This window comes from Amblyomma mixtum, chromosome 6 (genome assembly GCF_055824585.1).
Source record: "Amblyomma mixtum isolate Tamu chromosome 6, ASM5582458v1, whole genome shotgun sequence".
Classification (NCBI taxonomy): domain Eukaryota; kingdom Metazoa; phylum Arthropoda; class Arachnida; order Ixodida; family Ixodidae; genus Amblyomma; species Amblyomma mixtum.
The window spans coordinates 134,641,387-134,663,075 of NC_143017.1; the positions used below are offsets into that span (position 1 = coordinate 134,641,387).

The 21,689-nt window shown below is 46.1% G+C and overlaps 2 protein-coding genes across 2 annotated transcripts in view; one reads left to right on the top strand and one right to left on the bottom strand.

Moving 5' to 3' along the window:
* Positions 1 to 21,689, bottom strand: part of LOC149340460 (acetylcholinesterase-like) — a 147,239-nt gene that overhangs the window by 40,568 nt on the left and 84,982 nt on the right. The gene's annotated exons all lie outside the window — the stretch shown is intronic.
* Hdc (histidine decarboxylase) overlaps positions 1 to 21,689 on the top strand; it is a 38,414-nt gene that overhangs the window by 7,238 nt on the left and 9,487 nt on the right. Inside the window, exons 5-13 of the mRNA XM_089551258.1 lie at positions 505 to 762; positions 2,208 to 2,351; positions 3,973 to 4,039; positions 6,747 to 6,909; positions 7,120 to 7,190; positions 7,254 to 7,273; positions 9,456 to 9,554; positions 10,620 to 10,721; positions 12,157 to 12,388. Of these exons, the coding sequence (XP_089407384.1) occupies positions 505 to 762; positions 2,208 to 2,351; positions 3,973 to 4,039; positions 6,747 to 6,909; positions 7,120 to 7,190; positions 7,254 to 7,273; positions 9,456 to 9,554; positions 10,620 to 10,721; positions 12,157 to 12,388 (1,156 nt within the window). The remainder of the gene's footprint in view (positions 1 to 504; positions 763 to 2,207; positions 2,352 to 3,972; positions 4,040 to 6,746; positions 6,910 to 7,119; positions 7,191 to 7,253; positions 7,274 to 9,455; positions 9,555 to 10,619; positions 10,722 to 12,156; positions 12,389 to 21,689) is intronic.

Below are 21,689 nucleotides of genomic sequence, written 5' to 3' on the forward strand. Positions count from 1 at the left end.
GAATGCCGTAATCCACAGCTAGAAAGACATAGGGCACGATACGGTGCCGCAGGTTCTTAAGTACATGCACTGACCTAATGCAAAAGTGTTCTCATATGTCAGGACCAGTGCAACCTGTCAACGAACACAGTGGTGAAGGATTGTGCTCGCAGCGTAATGGGAAAGGTTGTCGATGGAGCAGTCAGCGGGGGAGTGTCAGCGGAGAACATAGAATTAAACGTGAACACGGACATGAATTTTTAGAGAGAAAGAACACGCAATCGAAGGCGAAGGGTTAGATAGTGACCAGCTTTGGAAATTCGCAACAACGTGGCTGCGTCTGCCCCCTCTCCCACAAATAGGAATACCTTAGCTCATTAGGAGAGCCTTTTCTTTGCTGTGTGCTAAACTTCGCTTGTGGCCGTGTAGGTGGTGGTGGTAGTGACTACCCCGTAAAGCTCAAATTTAATCCTGTGCTCTACACTAAGGTTCTTCAAATGGCGTCCATCATTTTGGCTGGCGCAGGCGGCGTGTCCCGCGAGCACCGAGTTGGAGACCATCGTGCTGGACTGGCTGGCCCAGGCGCTCGGGCTGCCCGACCACTTCCTGCACTCCAACCAACACAGCCGCGGAGGCGGCGTCATTCAGACCACGACGAGCGAGGCGACGCTCGTCTCACTGCTGGCTGCGCGCTCCGAGATGATACGCAGCTTGCGTCACGAGTACCCGGACACCGACGACAGCGACATCAATGCGCGCCTGGTCGCCTACTGCTCCGACCAGGTGGGCCACTTACTTCTCCGTTGGGCCGACGCTCACCAGCCGCGGTTGAGGCTGTAACCATGGCTACACTGGTGGCTATAAGTATCCTCTGACAGCCATTTAATTGAACATACTGCTGTGACCTTTAAAACTGATCTGGAGCTGCCGCCGTGGAAGTTCTTGTATAATTAGCTGTTATTGATGCTTACACTGCTTGAAGAACATGGCGCACTGAAGTAATCGTCGTTTTGCTCACAGCGCAACAAGAACGGAACACGAGACGAAAGAGTGACACAAACAAGCGCTGTTTTGGTAATGGCGGTAATGGCGGTAAACATACAGGCTTGTTTGTGTCTCTCTTTCGTCACGTGTCCCGTTCTTGTTGCGCTGTGAGCAAAATTATGAATACATACCAACTCGCCCAAATTATCGCCTTTCTGCACGGAAATACCACTTCGTGGTTCTCAGGCCCTGTTACGTGCATGTCACGCAGCAGTTTAGCATTTGTTCATTGCCATGGCGACGTTCTGTTTATTTAATTTTTACAACTTACATTACAATTATTTCTACTTATTAACAGTATATTCATTTTTACTTTATTAGAATTCTTCATTCATTTCATTTACATTGCGATATAATACACCAAGAAAAACAAAAACAGAGCAAATCAATACCATGTCAGTAAGAACACATAAGAACGGAACCAACAGTCATGAAAACCAAGGAAAGAATAAGGGAATCTTTCAAGCCTTTTTTGTTCAATTTGTGGCGTTGATGAAATGGAAGAATTTTATGGCTGAAAGATAGTTCATTAGGAAGTTGAAAGAAAAGCAATTTCATGCCGCCAGTTGGATCCGAAACCACGACCTCCGAATTGCGCGTACAGTTTTCTACAAAGGAAACCATGCGGCGGCTGCTGCTATCGTCAAAAGCGTTCCCCATTGGCTTTCTATGGCAGTCTTAACTGTTCGATGCGATCGATGGAAACGCTTTAAAAGAAAGATTTTTCTGCCTATCAGAATAATGAATCATTATTTTCAATATGTACCTAACAGTGCCTTAAAATTTCACAATTTTCAAAATTTTTGGGCGAGAAAGCTGGATATATATATATATATATATATATATATATATATATATATATATATATATATATATATATATATATATATATACTAAGTAACTGTTCGTATAAATATAAATAACTGGCTTGAGCAAATAAGTAGTCAACATAATCATGCAACAAAGATTACTACAAAATGTAAGCCTAAATATTTAGAACTAGGAAAAACAAAAAATGTACACCTCCACGAGCGCATTATGAAAGCAGTGGGCGCCTGCTTTAGTGTGCAGGACTAAATTACATTTTGAACTGTTGAGACCCGCATTTCACGCTCGACAGCAAGCAGCACTGGCACTCATAGTTTCATATTTGCGGTGTATCTGGTGTCTCTGTCCTCTGGCAGGCCCACTCTTCGGTGGAGAAGGCCGGCCTGATCGGCATGGTGAAGATGCACTACGTGGAGTCCGACGAAGACCTCAGCATGCGCGGCTGGGCACTCAAGGAGGCCATGGACAAGGACCGCGCAAAGGGGCTGATCCCTTTCTACGTGAGGGCCGAACGTCTATGCCTCTTTCGCGCTCTTTTCTCGCTTGTGACTGACCTAAACGCACGCAGGGTTACAGCTGCATCCGTTCTGTTGTTTCGACCGAGCACTTTATGTCTTCAGTGCTGGAATTGTACTTTTCAGCCTCTCGCCTAGACTGATCCAAGGCCTCACTAGTCTATGTGACGATAAGGCTGTGACCTCAGATTCCACTGATTGTGTCCTGTCATGTGCAATGGTTATCGCGAAGTTGAAGCACGAGCTTGTCAGGTTTAACAATTCAGCCTTTGGCCTCTCACAGCCGGAACGCCATTGAGCTTCCTACAAGCTGTCTTTGCATAGCTCTCACCCTATATCGACCTGTATTCGCGTGTTTCTAGGCTTTAGAATACCTTCACCTACAAGCTGCTAAATTCTAGGGATGCAACTGATACATTTTATAAATGTACAGGCGCGGCCATAAGTAAACGGAGCAAGGTATTGCGCTCTAAGTGCAATCACGCTTTCTCCATTGGTAATGAAGAAGCGTTGTTTGTCTACAAAAAAGCCCACCAACCTTCTCTACCAGCATGCGCGTACCACTGCTGGAAATTTCAATTAGGTGGCGCGTGAAAAATATTCGAAGACAGTTGCGTGCTCCGTTTACTTTTGTCCGCGCCTGTACGTATTTATTAAAAGTTTCCTCCAGCAATGAATTAGAGATGACAATTTGCTTAGACATTCAGTCTCAACCAGCTCTTGTTGTCTGCAAATATAAAGATTCAGTTATGCACATTATCGCTTTTGAACTAATGCATAATGTCGTTTCAGTTATTACACGAGTAAAGAAAGGTTCAATTGTTTTTCGTGCAAGACAAATACGTTTAACGTAAAAAAAGTAATAATTCTGACTGAAGCTCTCGACTTATCTCGTACCGAAAATTATTAAGCGAGTCGTATTATCTGAAGTGCTTAATTAAGCTTTGGAACAAATATCAGGTGTCAGAAATAAAATTAAGCGACACATAACCGATGCGATAAGCGCTCGACAAGTGCGAAACGGCGCCGGTTGCATTACCCTACTTCATGCATCTGATGATATTGAAGAGCGCAGCTTTAGACCGTGGTTGCGAATTTTGGGCATCGAATAATACAACAGAAGTCGCGTGGAATGAGACCAGGATTTTCCCCGGGAATCAAGGAGGTGAGGGATCTAAACTTCCAGGGGAAGTGTTGAGAGTAGCTGTAGAGGAGAAGCTGTAGACATTTCTAATTTTCTGTTTGTGTTCGTGATGTGTCGCGTAGGACTACCAACGTGTCTGACCCCAACACTCATGACATATATGAAAAAAATTACCGGTCATGTGCAAAAAAAAATTCCTCGTAATGAACGGGGTGCCTCGAGAAAAACAAGGGAATGATTACATTCCCTTAGAGGGGTGCACAGGTAAATCACTGAATGTGACTAATATAAACAGCTGGCGAATGGCAATCATCTACTAAGTTTGCTTCATCTTACACCTCAAACAGTGGGATAACGAACTCATTTGCGACCTCACTGTCAAAGCGACTATTTTTAGAATGTGAAGACATTGTGCTGAGTACGTTTAACCAGGTACCACGTTTCTGACTCGCCTTTCGACAGGTGTGTGCTACGCTCGGGACGACAGGCGCTGTTGCCTTCGACAACCTTCAAGAAGTCGGAGAGATATGTGAGTTGCCTTTCACACCATTCCGACATGCAAAAATGGGCAGGAGAGGCATGGTTTCTTATTCGTTGAAGAAAAAAAAAATGGCTGAGGCTTAACTTGGTCGCATGGAGAATGCGAAGCATCATCGTGTCGCGTAATTTGGAGGCGCACAACCACAGCGACGGCGCGAGGTGGGCCCCCGTTTCTGCACTGTCGTGACGTCATCGTGTCACGTGGTGTGACGTCATGTATCACGTGATTTGGAGGCGCACAACCACAGCGACGGCGCGAGGTGGGCCCCCGTTTCTCTACTGTCGTGACGTCATCGTGTCACGTGGTGTGACGTCATGTATCACGTGATTTGGAGGCGCATAACCACGGTGAAGGGCTGAAGTGGTAGCTAAAGTAGTATGCTTCGCATAAAAATGTGCTGCTTAAATGCAACAGAATCCAGACATATCTGCTCTCACAGCCACTGTGCGCTATTTTTGGCTCTATCTCTTCTTACTTTTTAACAATTAAAAGTTTTGCGGCTAACGGCACAAGAGATCACGTAAGCTTTCCACGTTTCGAAAGAACACGTTTCAGAATAACTGACTAACTTGTTTGCATCTCACTTTTAGACGTAATAGAAATAACCGACCGTTTTCTACTAGGCAAGCACAATATGTGGCTTTGCTTTACCTGTGACTCAACATACGGCATGCATTTTAAATTTTAAAGAATCATTTAAAAAGGTTAAGACAAAAAACGGCTTATGGGCGTCAATGAAAAAGGCTATGTCCATCTATAGCCTTTTATCCGGGTCTTTACGCACCCAAAGCGTTGCTTATTTAAAAATCTATGCCACTAGAGCTATAGCTTCTGAAACAGACAACTGTTTTTAGCTGCCTATAAAAAAGTGCATCCCCCTGAAGCTACAGCTGTAGACGGCCACAGGAAAGCTATTTGGGCCAATTACCTATATCCGACATAATGATCGTTGCTCGTTACGGGTAAGGTAAAAAAAGACAACGTATATCCTGTGCCTGGTAAGGTAAAAAAAATGCAGCGTATATCCTGTGCCTGTGCCGTATTTACTCGCATAATCCTCGCACTTTTTTTCGCAGAAAATCGGTGCGAAGTTAGGGGGTGCGATAATTACGCGGGGAAAATTTTTGAACAATGCTTTGGAGTGCTGAAAGCAAATGTAAATAGGCTGTGAACCGGGGTTCTCAAGCCAGCTGTTGTAAATTTAACCAAAACTTCAATTGCAAGCAGGACTTACGTTTGTAATAAAACCACAGAGACGACAAACACTAGCTGCAGAAACACTTTATTTGCGAAGGCTGGCCGCCCGCAACATCACCATCACTCAGAGTCCGCGGAGTCCACGTCGACATTGCCATCGCTATCGCTGGTCGCTGCTTCGTCGGCTTCCTCAGCTTCACCCTCTTCATCTTCGTAATCAAGTAATGAAGTAATCATTTTCTTTCCTATCTGAGCTGTAGTTGTCTTAGGCTGTAGCTGGGTCATCCGCTCCTTTGTATCTGTTAGTCCTTTTATCATTAGTTTGGTAATGCTATATTTTGATAGTGCATGCACTTTTCCTTAGTTCTGTCGAGTGATGTTGGGGATGCGATGATTATGCGAGGAAAAAAAAAATTCCAATTTTCGATAGGCAATGTGGGGGGTGCGAGCATTATGCGAGTGCGAGCATTATGCGAGTAAATACGGTATATTCATTCCATCGGTCCGTGTTTGCTGTAAATTTACCTTGTCCTACAGGAAGCACAAATTCGGCCATTAGCAAGTTTTTGCAAAGAATCGTTCCTTGCCTGCTCGCGCAAGGTCTGAAGAAAAAAAAAAATTAGATCGTAACAAGCTCTGTCTGCGTTAGTTCGTTTCCAACTTAGGTGTGCTTTCTCGGTTTAGGCGAATAATTAACGCCCATTTACACTCGCGAGTCGTGTAGGTTGTGCGACCGTTTTGACCGAGAAGCAGCAGTCGCAGGATAGTCGCACGCTGCTCGATTTTCCAGCCGTGCGACTCTGAGCCTCAAACCGCTAAAACAGACAGCGGTGCCTCGGAAGTGACGCGAAGCTTGTCCTATACATCCGGCTTCTTGTTGACAGCGGCATCAAGGACAACCTCCATACCGAAAGAAATCATTCGAGAATGCGAGAATGCGCTTGCGGTGTGGACGTCGGTACAAAGTCGAGCTCCTCCTGAGTCGCAAATCATATAACCGGTCGCACACCTTTCGGGACTTGCAAATGTGTGTCCATTCAAACCGCTAACAGCACCGTGTGATTCAACTCGATTCCAATTCCGTGTGCATCGTCTGCCAGTGCAGTCTTCTGATATCCGTGCACGTGCCAACGCATGCCCGCACATACAAGATAACGCAAAAGCAAGACACAATAACTATAGCTTACATTTTCGGCGTTGACTTCTGCTCCGATTCTCTACACACTTGCGTCATTCGCAGTAACCAGCGGACGCGGAAGTGATCATTTCGCAGAAACACCGGCGATCATCCAGCCCTTCTAGTGAACTCTCCCGTGGCGATAACGACAGGCAATTGGGAAGCAGACGCGGAATACAGACAGGGCAGCGTGGCGTAGAACTCGGAATGAACTGCGCAGTTTCTCGAATGTGCGCTCTCTAGCTAAATGGAAGCAACTCGGTGACAGCGGTATCATACGCGCATATGCCGAAGCTGTCGGCTGCTTTATATTTGACGCAGGCGAACGCTATTCGGTGTGGCTGCACGTGGACGCGGCCTACGCTGGCTCGTCGTTCCTGTGCCCCGAGTTCAGGCACTGGCTGCGCGGCATCGAGTACGCCGACTCCATCGTGTGCAACACCTCCAAGTGGATGATGGTGCACTTCGACTGCAGTTGCCTCTGGTGAGGGCCTACAGCTCCTGAAATCACTCCGCTAGTTAACATGATTCGCCTGCTTATGTATCGTCCACCTACACAGGTAATACTGTGCCGCACAAAGCTTCTCTTTACCTCAAAAACCCTATTTAGAAACATTACTGATGACCTTTCCTGAAACATCTTAAATATATCAGCAATGAAGCTCAGAAGTGATGCCTGCCGATTCTATTGCAGGGTTAAAAACAGCAGCACAATTCATCACGCTTTCAATGTGGAACCACTGTACCTCCAACACGAGAATTCAGGTTTGTGATCCTCTGCGCTGGCCTGCATCGATCCTTTTCAAACGCTGACTCTTTCTCTTTCAGGTTACGCCGTAGACTTCATGGTACGTAAGCAGATATTTCATGTTTCGCATAAGCGCGTAGTTGAAGCATCTATTGATGTTAGCTCCGATGGTCCCGCAAGGGTTACACAGTAAAGCTCCTCTTTTGAATAACTGGTTTATTTCCATCAGTGATAAAGCCGCTTGACAACAAGCGACTTGACTGAAGCCCGCAGCCTCCCTACAAAGCAGGCAGCGATAGAACAACAACAACAAAAAAAACTCGCAGAAAGCACAATATTCAAAATTAATGCACGCACACTTGATAGTTTCAAGAGGTAAATAACAAAAGGCAAGATAACACTTTTAGTTGTTATTGTAAGCAAGGATTGTTAATGAAATGTTTGCGTAGGGTTCGTACAGAAATCGTATGCAAATCTATACCTGATTTGTGGAATGAATTTAAAAGGGTTGGCAGTGTGTATGACACTTTTTGCCTGGAATAATTTGACCGCGCAGTGACCACCTTCCACGGTTCTGTGTAAGGGGTGGTGTAGGAATGTTTGTTTTTATCGAGATCTGATAATTCATGAAAAAAACTTGAGATTTTCTTTCACCTCCTGTTTTAAAGCCAGACTTAACTTATAGTTATAAAGATTAAACGCGCGTATTATGTTTGCTTTCGAAAATAGCTCTGAAGTATGGGAATGATACGGTACACTAAAAAGTGCTCGAACATTTTTTTTTTTTTTGCAGTATATGTATTCTTTCAAGATTTGTACGTGTCGTGGTACCCCATACCAATACACAATAATACAAAGAAGAAAAAAAGAGGGTATTGTAAATAAGAAGCTTTATATTGAAAGGTAATATAGCTCTGTGTCGCGCCGTCATACCAACAACACGAGATAGCTTCCCTGAAACAGATTTAATGCGCGCATCCCAAAGCATATTCTGTGTGAAGATAACTCCAAGTATTTTAACACAACTATCTATTTCGATTTTTTCGTTCTCGTAAAGAAGGCTGATTAGACTGCTGTTTATTTGCTTCGATTTCGGCCTGAAAATTAGGGCTTTTGTATTTTTTTCTATTAATTTGTAGTCTGTTTGCTGCGGACCATTTATGAAGGGATCTTGGATTTGTAAATCCACCGTTTTATAAATGCGCGTCTCGGTAAAGGTAAAATACCAGGTACAGCTCCAGCAGAACTACTGTAGTACATGCTCAAAGCAGCCTCCAAGCCTCCTACATGCGCCATGTGCTGGAGCGCCCAACCTTTGATTACCCGGGCGCTGCATCAAAACCTAATCCCCTCTCTCAATAATCCGCAGTAATCCGCTAATTCTTTGTTCTTGTATAATTATAAAAATGCTCCGCACAAGCGCCTGGAATTTCGCCAGATGGTAAAATAGCAACTTTGCATCACGGCCACACATTTGTTGAAAAACAAATTTTTATTTATTTATTTATTTTTATTTAAACATACTGTCAATCCCCAGAGGGATTGTAACAGGGGTGGGTACAGAAAAACAATTTTACAGTATTATTAACAAAGAATTATACCAGAGAGAGCGACACAATCGACTGGTTACATTAATACAGGACGTGTCAAAGTATATGTACAAGGAATTCAAGAGGCAACACAGAAAACTTACTGTGTTTCAAAATACATAAATAACAATGGTAAGTACACAATTTGTAAAATTAGGATCATAAAATACATGCAAGTAATGCAGCACCAAACAATGAAAGCAAAATGATCAATGTAATAATAACACAGATATCATACAATAGTTTTACTCTGTGTTTAGCCACAATAGCGCTTCTTCTACAAGCTGGGTAAACTTTTCAGGCGAGCTTTGTTGTGCAACGGCTAGAGCAGCTTTCGTCGCGCCAACAATTTCTATCCGTTCTCAGAGATGGATATCCGATCTGTCTGAGACGAGCTATAAAACGAGCAGTGCTGTCGTAAAATGGGGGTGCCTTTCGTAACGCTGAGGCGGAATAGCTGGCAAAGTGCGCGCCGGTTTAGCATATTAAGAGAGATGGGGTGGGGGGGGGGGGGGGGGGGGGGATGTTTGATGGAGAATTTATTTTATGACTCTCGATTACCCGTGGCAATCGATCTCTGGGCCAGAGCAGATCTAGTTTCCGTGCGCGTCGCTGTTGACAGTTTTGTTTATAGCGTTATAAGAGAGCTGCCAATAATCTGCTGATGCCTTTTCACGGCTCGACCGACAACAGCATTGGCAAATCGGCCTGAGCCGGCGGTTCCGCAGCCTCAAGCTGTGGTTTGTTCTGAGAAGCTACGGCGTGGCAGGGCTACAGGATCACATTCGCAGGGTAAGTGCCTGTCCAGCTACGCTGAAAGCATTGCCTGGTTGTTTGTGTTTGTTACCAGGCCGCTGTCACAGCGGCCTGAAGCGTTAGCAGGTATGCAGTGTAGGTTAACGCTGTAAGCGTGTCACACAAGAATCTCCATCAAAAACTACACCATTGTCATTTATTCACCTATTAAAACCCTTAGGCTGGTATTATTTAGGAGGGGAACGTAAACATCAGTAGTACACCATAACCACTATGCATTAAAATTGCTCTCAAGATAAAAGGACAATGTGCGGCATTGAAATTATATAGACAGTTCGTATCGTAAGAACGAAGTTACCGATTAGGTAAATGCGAGGTGTATAAATAGCGACTAATTATCAAGGCGACCCCTGAATGAATTCTTAAAGAAAATTGCATTTCGTATATTTCATAATAAATTTCCCAGGCAACCTCATTGTTCTATACCGGAGGGCATGAAGTATAATATGTGTTTCAGGGAAACACCTGCTATGCCTTGAGCATCTGGTATACTGAGCGTGCCGTGCAAACGTTGAACACTTACACTGCTGAAAATAAGGAGCGATATTCTGTTGGCTGAGAGTACAAGTTTGTTTTCGATGTTACAGGCATTGTAATGTAGCTTATATAGTACTGTTCGCCTAGTTCACTAAGAACACGTTTGTATTTCCTTGCTGTTAGCTTCGGTTGAAAGGGTAAAATATACTAAACAAAAAATGGCTTAACATTGAATCACGAATTATTGCAAAAGATAGCATACATATGCGATGACAGTACAACACTGCAGCGTAAAACAGGTGAAGCTAAAACAAGCAATCTGTCATGGCTGAGCAGCGGCAGTCTAATTTCAGCCTGCGCAAAAGGTACATAGCGCACCTATAGATTTTTGCGCACGCTAAGAACGCGGGCGGCTGAACCGAATAACGAGAAACCCAATGCATTTCGCATTGCACAGCCATTTGTGTTTTGTTTCCAGGGCGTTAAAATGCTGTTTGAAATTTTATTTCGGAGCAGAAACAGACTGCGCATGTGCATTCGATGACACAGTCCACCGCTTCACAGAGTGTTCAGATGGCCGAGATCTTCGAGAGCCTCGTGGAAGCGGACAAGCGTTTTGAAATTCCCGCCAAACGACACCTCGGCGTTGTTGTCTTCCGACTCAAGGTGGGGACGCCTCTGTTGTTCTTACGCCTGTTGTGTGCTGTGTTCTCCACTATGGCACCACTTTCTCTTTCTTCTTTCATTCCTACCTTCCTCCATTTCTTTACGGCGCGATTCATATGTCCACCGAGAAGTGACACAGTTACTGCGCCATTTCCTTTCCTCAAAAAAAAAAAAAGATAATAAAAAATAAAAGAAACCATCGTGTGCCCCAAAAAGAGAAAAATGGTGCATCCTCCGGCAAAACAGTTTGTTGCCACTTTCATTCCCTTAAATGGGCACAGAGGACAACTCCATGCATTTTTTTTTTTTGCCTAAGTAAAATTCCACTATATGACTCTTCGTGGTTATGTTGATACTTTCCGGGCAAAAAAAAAAAGGCACATTTATTGCTTAAAAAATTGCATTCAAAAATTGTTTCCGCGACTCGATTCATACCGGTGACGTCTACCAACGTTGGTATATACCGAAAATACCTCCGTGATCACAGTTTGAAAATGAAATGCGGTGTAGCATGGCCTCTAGGATCCGCGAAAAAAAACTGGTCGACGTAAGGCAGTTTAGTTGCGAAATCGGCCGGTCGTGGCGACACGCGTATTTTTTGCCCTTTTCTAGCTCATTAAGGCTAAGTTTTCAGTGAAAGTAGCATCTTCGTCGTAAGAACGTGGTAATATATCGACGCAGGCCTACTTCAATTTGGCCTCAATCTCCCTTTTAACCAAAAGAAAAGAGAGAGAGAGAGAGCGCAGCAACATCTTTCTCATCCTTTGGCTTTGTTTCCATTTCCTCATTTCATTTTCCGCCGTTTGAAACAGGCGAGTCGCGTAAGGCAGCGCTTAAACTGCGTGCTTTGGGGACAGCCCGCACGGCCGACTAAGACAAACCTCCTTACCTTTACGCCTTTCGCGTTTTTTGACACTTTGCTGTTTAATACAGCTTTGCCCGCCTGTCAAAGCTATAGGTATCTCTAAAACCATTGCATATATCAATGCGTCTGGACTTGTCCGTATTAATAAACCATCAATGAGTTTGCCAGATGTTCTGAAATCGAACGTTTTGACGTCTGTAGTTATTTATCTATAACACGGAATAATTATTCATCATCCATGACTGAGTGACATATAATTACAAAACGGCTTAGTATATTTGCGACGGTAATTCCTGCTGCACAAGGGAACCTAGCTACCAAACCAGTAATCTTCGCAGAATAAAAAAAAAAAGAAAGTGTTAACACCATGAGATCCCCTTGATGTTCCTATATCCAATGTGTCTAGACTTGAGCTCAGGTCGCACTGTTTCAGAAACACACCTTTCTAAGTAATGACATCTAGAGTAGGACATCCCTACGGCATCGAAGAACACAAAGAAAAAAATGTTCAACAAATGCTGCCCATTATTCGGTACTTGCGCAGCTGAGTGTCCGCTGCAAACCACGCAGGGTCCCAACGCGACCACGGAGAAACTGCTGAAGCGGCTGAACGCGGGCGGCAAGCTGCATTGCGTGCCAGCAGCCTTCAAGGGCAAGTACGTCATCCGCTACGTGGTGACGTCGACGCATACCAACGAGGCGGACATCATTCGCGACTGGAGCATCATCTGCCAGACGGCCGACAATGTGGCACCCCACCGCATCACGCTCGCCGAGCTCAAGAAGCAGGACCCAGAGTTCGGTGAGCGCTTCAAAGCTACTAGAGTAATAGAGTAGTGCACCGCAGAGGTGGGTTAACCGCTGGAACATCCGTCTCCCGTGCGGGAGGTGGGGGGCTCGATCTCTAGCGCCGCCGGCTACACACCGGTGATACAGTACAAGCTTACCCTGACCTGGTGCTCGGCTTCTTTGGGGTGAAACTCTTGGGAAATAATAATAATGCCTTTATTTTTCATCACAAGGATGAGGGAGGCAGAGAGAAAAAGCTAGGGGTGTAGCTTGACGAGCTCTCGCCTCCCCAAAAATAGATATAACTTGTACAGGGAAAATATGCAGACAACATAACAGCATACCGGCAAAACTTAAAAAAAGAAAGAAAAAAAAAGAAAAAAAGAAAAAGAAAAACGTGGCAGTAATACTAACGAAATAAAGGAAGCATGAACAGAACCTATTTTCTGACACAACTGTAACACTTTGTAACGCGTAAAAATCAAACGTAAAGGCAAAATTACACAAAAATTACAAATTGCAAAATTGTAATAACATAAATTTAAACACAATTACAGGAATTACAATTTAGAAGTTACAAAATAACAACCACAAAAATTATACAAAATTACAGAAATTACAATTCAATTGTATATTTGACCCCACGTAGCGTAGTCAAAAAAACCTTGTGCCATGGCGCTCTTCGGTCAGAGATACCCTCGAACCATAAAATTCATCACCATCACCATTATCGCCAGTAGTAGAGATGCTAGTATATATTCTACGAGGCGCCCTTCTTGGCTGATTCCCCCCACGTACTATCGCGATAGAAAGAAATGAGAACAGCGCGGCGCCTACGCGCTCCGCTTTTAAAATTTGTTTTCATCACGCTTATACTTCGCTCGCAACACAAATAATAGAGACTATCATGATACGATAACATACCTCTCTAGAGTCTTCTTTTTTTCTTGTTAGCACCTTGGTCCAAGCGCATTGGAGATAAATTCGAACTGCGCAGCGGGTGGGCGAAGCGTGGTTCTGATTTCTTTCTATCGCCTCTGTACATCGTATACGTATACCCGCTGCCTCCGTCACCATCACCGGCCACAGTTGCCTGTCAGCTGGCCACATTTTTATTTGATCGAGCAGTTTGCGTGGAGATGATGGAAACGCAATTCAGAATCGAATGCAAAGAATTGTTGCGATGCAACAACCCCTAGCACCAGCATCAGTAGCAGCAGAGCGAAGTGCTGTTCACTTTGATTTCTCTCGGCGCGAAAATTCCACTTCCAGTGCATCGTTCTGGCACACCTAACCTGCCAGCCCCTGTCGGAAGCAGTCGTGTTGTGCTGATCAAGACAAAAATGCGCAGACCAAGCGACAGAAGAAATTTTGCACACCCTACGAGTTTCCTGAAAGCCCATATATTGTTCTACTCAGATAATTCCAAATAGCCGCTAAGGGGGAAGGGTCAATAATGCGGCGCGAACGTCGTAATCCCCAAAATAAAGATATTAAAAAAATACAGACGCAAAATACCGAAAGCTAACAAATTATTTATTTCAAGTTCGTAAGGATATGCTTTCTAGCAAGTTTTAGTCACAGGCGTTAAGTAAAAAACAATTTAATACCAGTTTGAATGTTGTCCGAAGAGCCGCTCGGCATGTCCAGCCGAATCGAGTGACGTCAAGGTGCCCTTGCCCCGAATATTGTTACGTCACCGAATCCTGCCTGCCTGTGAACAACCAGTACTTGCCGGCCAACGTTTTAGAGCGAAGCTCTTAAGCACCTGTTCTTGCGTTCCGCTTCGTAGTCGTCGTAGTCGTCGTAGTCTTCGTAGGCGTCGTAGTCGTCGTAGGCGTCGTAGGCGTCGTAGTCGTCGCAGTCGTCGTAGTCGTCGTAGGCGTCGTAGGCGTCGTAGGCGTCGTAGGCGTCGTAGTCGTCGTAGTCATCGTAGTCGTCGTAGCCGTAGACGCCGTAGTCGTCGTAGTCGTAGGCGTCGGCGTTGTCAGCGTAGCTTGTTGTTCAAGTAGTTGAGCGAAATACCACCTAGAAGGTGGCTGCCAGGGAAGATCTCGGAGGGCGGCTAGCAGCGTAACACGTCACCTTCCAGTGGTAGCAGGTGACGTGTCAAGAGCTGCATTCAAATTTCGGATTTCCGACCACCGTAATCATCCGTCAATTTTTTGGATTGTTGCTGGCGCCGCCAACGTCATCGGCAATGTGGTAGTCCAGGGCAGCCGGTCGACCGTGACGTAATATGATGCACTTCAGCGCTGGCGCCTCACCGAGACCGCGACTGCCGGTACAAAATCGTTTCTAATTAAATATGCACGCTGCGCACTGGTGTTTTGAGCTTCTTTCCATGATTACGTAACCCGTAGACGTCTTTCCCAGAAAAAAAAAATGGAAAACCACACACTTCGTGTCCGTACCCCTTTCAGTAAAATTGAAAGCATGAAAAGGCCCTAACAAATCTTAATTGCAAATTTAATTTTGTGACATGAATGAGGAACTGATTAAAAGAGTCCCTGTAGTACAAAGAAATGAAAAGTTTAAAAAGTAATGAGTAATAGGTTCTGAAGAAATAAAGCGAAGTGCCAACAAGGTAGCCGCTGCTCAATTCTAGACGAAAGTTTCTTATGGCGGAGCACACAATCCTGTGGTTATGTACAAATGTAAAATGCATGGGAAAGCAAACCCTGAATGAAAAACTCCGGCCCAGTCGTTGAAAAAGGATTTCTAAACGCTTTCTGTTCAGAATAGGGCAGCAGCAACGCGATAGCAGTAAATGATCCTTAGATCCTGACTCAGAACAAAACGAGCCCACAGTGGGGCATTTATAGTGAGGCATTTAAAAGTAAATTATAAAAAAAAAATAGTGCATCTGCCGTACCAGTTCCATAATATAACGAAGACAGCCAGAACATATTTGTGAAAAGTAAAAAAAAAGGGAATAGATTTTCGTAGCATGTTAAAGGAAGCCATAAACTGCCTAGGTCACCGTTTATTGTTTGCTGCTCCAAGAAAAAGAAGATGCCGCTGCTCAGGAGGGGTACTCATTGTGTTTTGATCAAATTGTTGCGTTAGCGTCTGCCCTCGAAATTCAGTCGCGACGGTATAAGCGCAGATAGGGAGGATCGCGACCTGAAGTCAGTTTGCTAGGTTTCAACAAATAATTCTCCAAAATACAAGTTACACTGCGGCAACGCAACAGCCTTTATGTCGATCTGAACTAATGTTGTCTGCAACACATATTGTTCTTCTTTATTTTAGGTAGCAGACTAACTACGCCAGTCGCTACTCAACTGGTAATCTAGGCGCTTTTAATGGATTTGCAAGCGCCAACAATCTGTTGGCGGACTCCTATAACATAGTTTTAATCATAGCTGAAGTGACACCGTCAAAACCCATATATTCAAAGGGTAAACGTGACATAATTTGTGAGGGTCCAGCGCAAAAATCATAGTCGAAAACTAGCTATCAATTTCTTTTTGTCAAGTAGAGTCAAGGCTGATTTATTTACATAGCAATGATGTGGTCTTCTAAGGACAAGAAAAAAGGGACGAAAACCGGAGACTTCCACCTTTGCCAATTATAAGAGGAACAGAACAGCTGTTTCAATGGGTTGACCGTTTTTGTGCCTTAGTTTTTGAAACTGCCTTCCTTAGGCAGCCGCAAATATGAACAAAGATGTTTGGAGCCACGCTTGAAAATATTGTGACGAAGACGAAGCTGGCAGTGGCGCGGGACGGAGCGCTCGCTCTAGGCCAGCGGCCATTAAATCATCTCTTGCTCATGGTTCACCACGTCTCATTCTTCGGCTGGCCGCCACGTAACATTTGGTGTGAGGTGCTGGGGTCCCTTCATCGCCATCCTGGTCACGGAGCTTCGGCGTCCTGGGCCTGCCGTGGACGTCGGCCGTGAGTACCTGGTCAGCGCCGCACGGCCGTGCCCCAGCCCGCCCGACCTGAACCGACCTCGACGCTCACCCCAGCCCCGTTCCCCGCCCGGACCACACGACACGACGACCCAAGACCCGACGGACCCAAGACCCCACCGACCCAAGACCCCACCGACCCAAGTACCCACTGACCCAAGACCCAAACGTGAAGACACCGTCCCCCTGCCTCTGCCGTTCGGTGCGTCCAGAGACCTCGGCCGTCAGCTCCTGGCACCCTCCGGCCCGGATGCTTTGTGGACCGGGACTCATTCTCTCATCTTTCTCATCGTGGCGGCCAGCACTGCACCATCTTCTACATTCTGTTCAACCCCCCACTCAAGACCATCGCCATTTCGCCGTCTGTTCGTCACCGATCGGGACGATCGCTCGGAGGCCCCGGGTAATGTGACGAATACGAAGCTGGCAGTGGCGCGGGACGGAGCGCTCGCTCTAGGCCAGCGGCCATTAAATCATCTCTTGCTCATGGTTCACCACGTCTCATTCTTCGGCTGGCCGCCACGTAACATTTGGTGTGAGGTGCTGGGGTCCCTTCATCGCCATCCTGGTCACGGAGCTTCGGCGTCCTGGGCCTGCCGTGGACGTCGGCCGTGAGTACCTGGTCAGCGCCGCACGGCCGTGCCCCAGCCCGCCCGACCTGAACCGACCTCGACGCTCACCCCAGCCCCGTTCCCCGCCCGGACCACACGACACGACGACCCAAGACCCGACGGACCCAAGACCCCACCGACCCAAGACCCCACCGACCCAAGTACCCACTGACCCAAGACCCAAACGTGAAGACACCGTCCCCCTGCCTCTGCCGTTCGGTGCGTCCAGAGACCTCGGCCGTCAGCTCCTGGCACCCTCCGGCCCGGATGCTTTGTGGACCGGGACTCATTCTCTCATCTTTCTCATCGTGGCGGCCAGCACTGCACCATCTTCTACATTCTGTTCAACCCCCCACTCAAGACCATCGCCATTTCGCCGTCTGTTCGTCACCGATCGGGAAGATCGCTCGGAGGCCCCGGGTAATGTGACGAATACGAAGCTGGCAGTGGCGCGGGACGGAGCGCTCGCTCTAGGCCAGCGGCCATTAAATCATCTCTTGCTCATGGTTCACCACGTCTCATTCTTCGGCTGGCCGCCACGTAACAATATGTTACTTTTCCTTGATAAGGCGGCCATATATTAGAAATCGCACTGTTCATATGTTAATTGATGGACCCTGTATGTACTATCGGGGACAAAAGTGGTATACTCCACGCGGCGGGATCCGGGGCAACGAAAAACTGCGTTGCAACGCCATCTACAGACGGCAGGGATCGAGACAGCCAGTGCGTGACCTTTATTATCAGCAGGCATGTCGCTTGGCTCGTTTCAATGTTTCATGCTTTAGCTCGCCAAAATGCCGCAGCTTTCCGTTGCTCCGGCTCCCGCCGCGTGGAGTATTACAATTTTGTCCCAGATAGTACATTTTTCCTCCATGTAAATACATCAGAAGAAACATTTTTCCTGGATCTTGCATATTCTGTGGTATTTGTGCATGTCAGTATTTCATGTACCTTTTTTTTTTACCAACTAATCCGCCCGAAGGGCTGTTTTGGGGGCTAATGTGTTATGTTGCTGAGCACGAGGTTAATTCTTGTAATGGAGGCAGCGTTTGGGGTGGGGAGGAGAAAGGGGGGGAGGCAAAAATACTCTATATACGAGATTTGGATGCACGTGAGATTTGAGCCCAGAAATTAGCCGGGAATCCTCGACTACAGCGTCCTTCGTAGCTCGTTGCTAGCTTGAAAGCGTAAAACATGAGCATTAAAGTTTTATGTTTAGTTTGGTTTGGTTTATAGGGTTTAACGTCTCAAAGCGACTTAGGCTATGAGAGGCGCCGTAGTGAAGGGCTCCGGAAATTTAGACCACGTGGGGTTCTTTAACGTGCACTGGCGAAGGACAGGGTTAATTGGAGAGACATGGGAGAGGCATTTGCCCGGCAGTGGGCGTAGTCAGGCTGATGATGATGATGATGGCATCGCACAGAACACGGGCCTCTCGAATTTCACCTCTGTCGAAATTCGACCGCCGCGGCCGGGATCGAACCCGCGCCGAGTGCTTTAGTCATTCCCTTTTTTGTTTTTCTCGTCGACTATATTCACAAGACATTGCTCGGCATCCATCACCACGTAGAATTCACCTGTGCTCATAAATAATGTTTTGAATTTCTTCTCCCATGTAGGTCCACTTTGTACACTTCGGTCCAAGGAAATGAAAATGACAGCAAACAAGAAAAAAATACAACAAAGGAGATAAATGCTCTAAAGCAGGACACTGAGTTCACCTTGTTGGTATGCACTGACAGCAAGACGAAAGAACAAAATGTGGGGATAAGGCGGCACAGCATGGGTGCTTAACAGCAACAATAGGGTTTTGTGGCAACGCTGTGAGTATATATAACGACAAAAACAAATCAAGTAACTATCGCGAACAATAAAACCAAAGGTTACGATTCACTATGTCAAGAGTAACTTCATTTCCCAGATTGGCGTATGGAGTCTTTGCTAGCAATGCCATCTTTTGATATGGCAATATTATATCCTTCTAATACCTGCCAAGTTCCCCGGTCAAGGTGTTTCCGTTTTTCAACAATATCTGAGAGATACTTTCAAAGCAGCGAGCGAGGATTTAATTTCTACTACTCGCAAAAGAAATCCATGGGTCAGAGAGTCTGTCGAGGGTGGAAATCATCATGAACCCGCACCAGATCGTTAACTTGCAGGTTGAAATGGAATGGTGGTGTGACCTCACTAAACACAAGTACTCGGTTCGCCATCAGCTCCAGAGGTTTTCAGTCAGCCGCCGTCGGTAGTTCCAACGACGAGTGAGTTCGCTTGAGCTGGCAGCTGTAGGATGTCCTTTACAGAAGGTTGGTAAGGATGCCAAGCTCTTATCGACTAAAAAGTGCTGGCGTTAACGACTCCGGTTCTCCTGCGTCGGAGAGGATCCTGGCCATGGGGCGCGATTTGATCACACCTTCTACATAAGCCCGAATGGTGCAAAGCTCTTCGAAGTTTACGTAGCTGCTCCTGAGTACGCTCTAAATTTAATGCGTTTTTTACTGAACGCACGATCCGCTCCTAAAAGCTTCCCCACCAATTCCGACGGTATGGCTTTCTCGTATTACGCAGCCCGGTGATTTGAGGCAAGAGTATGTTCAGGTGTTTCCTCTTTAGGCCGTTTTGCCTTGCAATAAAGAAAAAACGAGAAAAATTGCGGCAGTGGACAATTTAGAGCGTCAGCCTAGCACCCAAGAGGCGTGGATTCGAACGCCACTGAAAGCGAATTTTCTTGTGTGTATTCTGTATTTCGCGAGTTTTTCAGTGACGTGGATGGCCAGATGGAAGACAGACGGACAAAAATTTGCCGACAAAGGAGGTGAAAAGTGCAGTCGTTAACTCTTTCCTTACCGCATGAAAACGAGCAATTTCAGGGTGCTGTGCATAATAAATTAACAGTGCTTTAGCTTGGTTAAACCGAGTGAGAAGCGGTAGCCGCGATGGTTTAGCCTGGCAAAGCCTTGTTAAGCGCCGATCGATTCAGCAGCGCGGCGTTCCAGCCTAGCAGCGTCGGCACGACGCTTCGGCTGCTCTCTTCGTCCTCTCCCAGTCAAGAATTTTACGACACTGCTGGCGAATCGCAGTGCTGTCTGGATCGTTAGACGGGGCCAGGCGCCGGTTGTATCTAATGCAGAGACACCCTTGCTGAGCAGCGGACTCCATAGCTCTGACTGCTAGGCGACTCCGCAGCTGCTATTTATGCTCGCCTGAACGCGTGACGTCATGGCCTAGCACGTGAACACCACATGTGGACTTCGTGCGCAGGCGTGCCGCTGCTGCAGACCCTGACGTCACGGCCTAGCACACGAACAGCACATGTGCACTTCGTGCCAAGCGCGCCGGTGCTACTTCCGTTTTGTACTTTGTTTAAGAGGCCGTGACGTCACAGCCTAGCACGTGAACACCGCATGTCGACTTATTCCTAGGCGCGCCGGCTCTCCTTCCGTCATGTACTCGGTTAAAGATGACATCATGTCACGCCCTATCCCGTAAACGCCGCGTTTCGGCTCCTCGGAGAGCCCAAAGTCGATCATGTGACCAAATTTTGGTTGACCTTGACTTGCCCGGCTTGACCTTGACTTGACCTTGAAATGCCCTTGACCTGACCAATTGCTTGACCATTGGGCTCACCATTGACCATCCACCGGTCCTCCAAACTTATAAACTGAAGGTTTGATCTTGGCTGAGCCTTGAAGGTCATCGGCAACGCACGGCGATCTCATCCCGAGACCTTAGTAGTGAAGCTGCCGCTTCAAAAAAATTTTCTCCCGTTATTTTAAAACATTTTCATTATTGCAGCACAACATTGTGCAGCTAATAGAATTATCTTCTCAATGATACCAATAAAAAAAAAGCATGCGCGTACGAAGGAAAAAAACGTTTTATTGGCAAAATTTGAAATTGGCACAGAAAGTAAACAGAAAATATCAAACATCTAGCCGAAAAAAAGGAGAATAAAAATCTAATTTATACATTTTTTCGTTACTATGTCAGAAATTAGGTATCAAAGTTACAGAACTCACCATGCTGAACTTCCCGATCTTAAAAAAAATGTCAATTGCTCGCACGCAGCGCTCTGGGCTACTAGCAGTGCAGGGCCAAGGTGGACCCCGGGCCGTTTTACAGATAACTGAGTGTACTGCTCTGCTGGTCGCACCGAATAGTTCAGAAAATGCCCAGTACCTTCAGAGAGGCCTTGAAAGCAGTCAGTTATCTTGGCAACGGTGGAAATAAAAGTTACAGACTGGCACCTGTCGATACTCCGGGCTGGGAGGAGCAGTCATATCTGTCCGAAATAAAATATACATATATAAAACATCAGCGTCTGCTTTGCGCCATCGTTCACCGTTCACACTGAACGATTTGAATAGGCATAGTAAGGAAAGAGTTAAATGCATTCTTGCATCGATGTTTTATGTCAGCACTATGGCCCTTGTGAAAATGCAGCGCCTTTTTGCGGCGGAAGAATTTCAACCCCTTCCGCACCTGCTAGCGTGGCAAGCGCAACTCGGTTGACTGCGACCCTATAAAAAACCACCTATTCCATAAGTTTGCGGATCTCCCCTAATGGGCAAAGTGGAACAAAATATAACCTGTAGTGCTTCGAATACAAAGCACTTGGGTCTGCAGATCAGAATAATAGGGCAAACGCAACAGACCACCTCATCTGAGTGTCATCGTTGCGAAGGCTTTCCTATCGCTCATGATCATTTGCTCAGTTTGTTGTTTATACTTGTTATAATAGCTTCCCTGCCTTGGAGCATGGAATGTCATGCGTGACTGTT